This window comes from Athene noctua, chromosome 5 (assembly GCF_965140245.1).
Source record: "Athene noctua chromosome 5, bAthNoc1.hap1.1, whole genome shotgun sequence".
Classification (NCBI taxonomy): Eukaryota; Metazoa; Chordata; class Aves; order Strigiformes; family Strigidae; genus Athene; species Athene noctua.
The window spans coordinates 29969804-29975249 of NC_134041.1; the positions used below are offsets into that span (position 1 = coordinate 29969804).

At 41.3% G+C, this 5446-nt stretch overlaps 1 protein-coding gene across 1 annotated transcript; it reads right to left on the reverse strand.

The window, feature by feature from the left end:
* Window positions 1–1592: 1592 nt before the first annotated feature.
* On the reverse strand, window positions 1593–4944 carry LOC141961398 (14 kDa phosphohistidine phosphatase-like). Its single transcript, XM_074908268.1, has 3 exons — window positions 4732–4944; window positions 4168–4292; window positions 1593–1786 (listed from the first exon to the last, which is right to left on the reverse strand). Exons 1-3 carry the CDS (start codon window positions 4859–4861, stop codon window positions 1694–1696), a joined length of 348 nt encoding a protein of 115 aa, XP_074764369.1. The 5' UTR covers window positions 4862–4944; the 3' UTR covers window positions 1593–1693.
* Between the last annotated feature and the right edge of the window lie 502 nt (window positions 4945–5446).

The window sequence follows — 5446 nt, forward strand, 5'->3', positions numbered from 1 at the left end:
AAATCAGTCATTAAACTTCTCAGGAAACTAAACTGAAAACCTTGTTTGTTTTAACAGGCGCTGATGACTTCCCTTTGAAGACTATTTGCTAGTTTTGGGAAATGAGGCTATTAAAAAGATCAATCTTGAATACTGGCACCAATTACAGTTATTTTACTAAAGCTTATGGGAAAAAACCCATGAGGAAAATCGAAGTGGGAGATGCCCAATTTGCAAATTATTGACTCATATGCTATTCTTGGTTGTTAGGTACACAGGCATTTAATCACCTTCTGAAATCAAAATCTTGTTAAGAAAAATCAAATCTGCAGTCAATGTTATCATGGCATTTGGAGTGGTGCAGCCAGAAGACTATTGCACAAGAGCATAAAGAGAAGCACAAACAGTAGATGCAAAAGTGCATAAGGGCGCTGGGGGGGAAGGTCCAGGCTGCATGTGGGGGAAGTCAACCAAGAGACCTGCAGCACGAGGTTCAAGAGATCCTACTCCCAGGTGATTACCTGGAACTCTTCTAATGAGGAAGGAACTGAAAGGTTTAAGGATGAGACCCAGGAAACTCCTCTCCAAAGACACAGAAGGGTGACATAAGATGGACAATTAGTGTAATAACCCAGTAAGGTAGGATTTTTTTGTGACAGAAACAGGACTCAAGCCTCTCAAATTTCAGTTTGTACTTAAAGAGTCACATAGACATTGAAAAGAAAAAGCCACTCTATACCACCAGATACTGGTAGATAAGTGCAGTAGGAACCACAGCAAAGAGAAGAACTGGGCTTTATATACAAATCCTTCTTGAAGGCTTCAAGTCAACAATGTAAGCATAAGAACGAAAGATACTCCCTTGAAATCCACAACAGCATTAAAGGAAGACTGTCAGGAAACAAGCAAAAACTGTAGCAAGTAACTTCACAACTGAAGTGCAACATCCTGCCACAACAGGAGGAAGCAGGTGCTGTAAGGTAATTCAGACACTGCCTAGGTGTACTGTCTGGGAGGTAGTTAACTATAATTACTGCTATAAAAAAAAAGCATCATTATACTCATGGGGAATAAAAGTAGTACAGGGAATCTGAAACAAGTGCTGTCAGAATTTGACACTGCCATCAGTCTGCTAAAGGGAAGAATCTTACAGAAACATAGAAGATATTGATCATTGTGTGGAACACAAATACTGCATTTTCAAAACCATGGAGTAAATTGAAGATTTAGATCATTGGTGAAGAACTGTAACAGTCAACCCTCCCCTCCAATTTTTGTAAATGTGGATAAGAAAGTTGAAAAGCCTGAAGAGCAATAGAAAATAAAGGAAACTGAGAACGCTGTGGTCAAAAGACCAGGGAACAGGTTTGGTCCTCCAGCATTTTAAGTTGATGGCAAAACTGATGTATCCTACAATATACTGATGAGACAAAACTGAATGAAAGCAAACTGGAGGTAAGATGATATGGGAGAGTTTAATTAGATGGCATGTCAGAAGGAGGGGAAAAAGGCTTAGAACTGCAGATTCTGCACAAAGGAATAATATGAAAAATAAGATACATCTGGGGATACTAACTGTATTATAAATTACAGCAGAGTCCAGTTACTCCAGATTTATGGTAATATATATAGAAGACACGTTCAATTTTATTTATCAAATTACAACTCACGGTTAGCAGTTTTGAACTGCTTGTTGTGTTAATAAGTAGCTGATTTATTTCTTGTCATCTGACCATGTAATTTCATAATCTGTATACACTTTTTTCAGTATCTCTACAGTCACCGAATGATCTGCTTTTCCATAGCCCTGCAAGAAAGAACAAATGCTTATTAGACATGTACAGATAGTAAGTCCACAGAACCATTCAGTTCTTGCCGACACAAATTATCCAGTTATGATTTGATACTTCAAGTAGTTCACATACAAATCAAATACAGGTTCTAAAAGTTATCCTTGCAGTATCATGTTTTATTTTTCTATTGTACTCTGTAATTCCCCCCCAAGCAGAGTTGTAGAAAATACATGTGATGGGGTCAAGCAATCTCAGGCAGTAGAGGAAGCATTTTTCACATCATTTATCCAACAGAAAGTTTGTTTTAAAATGTTCCCAAACCCTCAGCCACCATTCTTATTGAATGTTGTTTTAAACAACAGAGATCACATTACCCACTTTAATGTATGAGCATACAAACATCTGATTTGGCTCAGCTGAAGGAAAAGGGACTAAGCCACCACATGTGTGGTGTGAACATTTAAGTACTATTCTAGCCATTAAAGAAATCATAATCTTCATGATTTATTTATTTGCAATCTTGTCTTAGCTGGGAATGGCATAATTTTAAATATCCATGCTCTTCAGTCACTGCAACTCCAAACCAAGGCAAGGTCAGATGACTCTTGTGATTTTTAACCCTCATTTAAATCACTGATCACAGTGTCACTCTTTTACTGAAATTTACGATGGTTGTAGTAGAAAGTGCCTTTCCATTATTGTCTTCTGACTTGAGTTACTATCTTGATTTCTCATTTCAGAACAAGTAAGTTCTTCCCTGTCAAAAAGCCTTTACTGCACAACATTGCAGTGTACTGACAAAAAACCCATGTGATTTACAGTAATATTTCATATGCAACTTAACTTGGAAGACTGAAGAAAGACCTCAAGATTGCATTATCAAACAAAACAGGTACTCATTCATCACTGACTGCCCCAAGAGGAACGGCTTAAGTAAGTCAGCATTTAAACTGCACGGGTTAAAATTCTTGATGCATTATAAAATACAAACTTTTGAAAAATACTAGGTAATATAGTTATGTCAGAAATATGCAGGCTTATGGTGTCAGTTGTAAAGCATCAGACCTACAGATCACTCTTGCCTTGGTAATCACTTTGAAGACCCCATCTGGCTTTGCAAGTAATAGCACAGCATCTACTTCAGAAGAAGTCAATCACATAAAACATGATGATAGTTCTGCTTTAGAGTCTGACAACAAATCTCCAAGTAAAGAGAAGCATTAAACCAATGTAATTAATATACAAACTTCTGAGCCTCCCGGTCTCTTATCTGACAGAAGCCCTCATGGTAATAAAACTCTGCTTTTACATGGTGCTCATCTTAAGCATCAAGGTACTGAAACCAGAGAAACAAGGTACTCTCCATAGACATTGCATTACAAGAGCAAGAGTCAACCACTTCCTCTAACACTAAACTGACAGCTGAATTAACAATACAGGTGTCAAGTCTCGTCTAAAAGATGCAATTATGATGAGGACCTACAGTCACAAGAATTTAGTAGAATACACTGCCTTCCAACCCCACACAAATCCTAAAGAGTTTTTTTTTTCTTATTCCAGGTGGCAAGAGTAATCTTGGAACAAAACCAGCACTAACATTTAACACATTCAAGGCCCAACCTTCACTGCTCATTTAAGGTAAGCAGGTTTGAAGTAACCATCACTTGCTATAAAAAATTAATAGAATTGTTTTCTTCTTGTCTACATTAGAAACCTAGAATCTTTACTCAGAGTATTACTACAGAAGTAACTATGCTTCACGGAGCAACACCAGAAACAGACTATAGCATGTTCCTTAAGTTCAAGAAATCATTATCACTGAATCTTTCATAAAGAAACTGAACTTAGACTGAACAGTAACAGGTAACAAAACCACTCAAGTTTCTGTATTCTTGTAAGCTACTTTTATTCCCATAAAATGCATTTATGTGAAACTACATCTTCACCTACTAAAAATTCACACCTAAACTGGGTCTACTCTTCTCACCCAACACATATACAGAACAAGATTCACAATTTAACTGGTCTCTACCAAGCAACATTGTTACTGGCAAATAAAGATCACACAATAGCTGGATCAAGACCCTGTGGCTACAAATGGGTTATTCCTACTCTAGCAGTAAGACTAAAATATTGAGTCAGAAGAGGTTAACTTCCATTCTTAGTCTTCATTATGGTATTACTCTTGGTATTACTCAACATTGTTATTATTTTTGCTTTCATCTCCTGCCCTTAAAACTAATGTTATTCTAATCTATCTCACAAGTGAGCCAGGCACGTTTTCCAGTTAATGTTTACACTGTGATTCAAATTGCCAAAAGCACCATACTATAAAACAAAAATCCCAGAACATCAGAGACAAAAGGATTTAAAGGAATACAAGAAATGCACTTACTGTAGAGAGACCAAATACCCTAATTTTCTTGTCTTTGCTATTATGATCAATTTTCCCTCCTCCAAGGCACTTGCACTCATATCCCAGCTTTTCCATCTCAGGATTTACTTTTTCAAATATATGATCTGCACAAGAAGAACGGTTAGAACCATTAGAATACATACAAGGCATCAAATCCTCTAGAACTCTTATTTTCAGCTATTTTCCACTCATTTTTCTCCAATTCCCTTCTTTCACCTCCAAGAGAGGGATGTTTCTCTGGACAAACACAGAAAAGCTGTAATTAAGGTGTTTTATTTCAGTTTTTTTACTTAGTGAACACATCGTTTTCCTAAATGAATTTTTTTCAGGGTTGGAAATGACATCTGACAGACATACTGACCCTCTTTTCACATTCACACGAGGCACCCATAGAAGGGAAAGAAGGGCCTTCTGAGCTATGCCCGCTGACACCAGACACCACAGCCCAGGAGCTCCCCCTGCGCCTCAGACTCGCTGGGGAGCCGGCGGCCGCGTCCCGCACCCGAGGGACCCTCAACCCCCCCGCCGCGGCCTGTCACCCACTGTGGAACTCGGCCGCCTTGGTGCCGCGGACGATGTCCCGCCGCTCCTCGCCGCCCGGCCGCTGCAGGCGCACCAGGATGTACTTGAACGTGCCCTCGGGGTCGATCTCCACGTCCCGCACGGCCGCCATGGCGGCGCCGCCAGCCCCTGAGCTGGCCGGGCCAACACCGCCGTCTTCCGCTGCTGGCGGGAAGGCGCCGCCCGGGGGCGGGGCAGCCGCTGTCGCCGCGGTTCGGCGCGAGGCCAGCGGGGCCCGAGCCGGGCCCCGCCTCTCCTCACGGCCCGCGGGCGCTACTCCTCCGAGTTGCTGGTCCGGGCCTTAGGGGTGCCCTTGTCCGTGCGCCCTTCCCGGGCTGCCGTGCCTCTCCTCTCGGCCCGCTCCCCAAGCTGCGGCCTTGCGGTGGGCGCCTGCCATCACAGGGCAGCCCAGGGGAAGGAAGGGTCGTGGAGACGGAGAGCTCAACGCCCTCAGAATCGATAGGTTACTCTTTACATATATTAAATGAGATACGAATTTACTTCTTGTTCACCTTGTTACATGCGTTCCACTTGAGTTAGGCAAGCTCCACACGGATTCATCGGGAAGTCATGGATGTCTAGAATGACTGAGGTACACCAACTTACTGAAAAAGCAAACCTGTAATATCTAGCGGAAGAGAAAGAATTGTCTACGTGCAGTGAAAACATGGTATTTTATCATGTGCTTACTCCATGA

Coding starts and splice junctions, on each gene's coding strand:
- LOC141961398 (XM_074908268.1), bottom strand. CDS start 4,861: ATGGCGGCCGTGCGGGACGTGGAGATCGACCCCGAGGGCACGTTCAAG. Junction 4,293..4,731: donor CAAGGCGGCCGAGTTCCACA/GTGGGTGACAGG, acceptor CTTCTTGTGCAG/ATCATATATTTGAAAAAGTA. Junction 1,787..4,167: donor GGGTATTTGGTCTCTCTACA/GTAAGTGCATTT, acceptor TCTTTCTTGCAG/GGCTATGGAAAAGCAGATCA.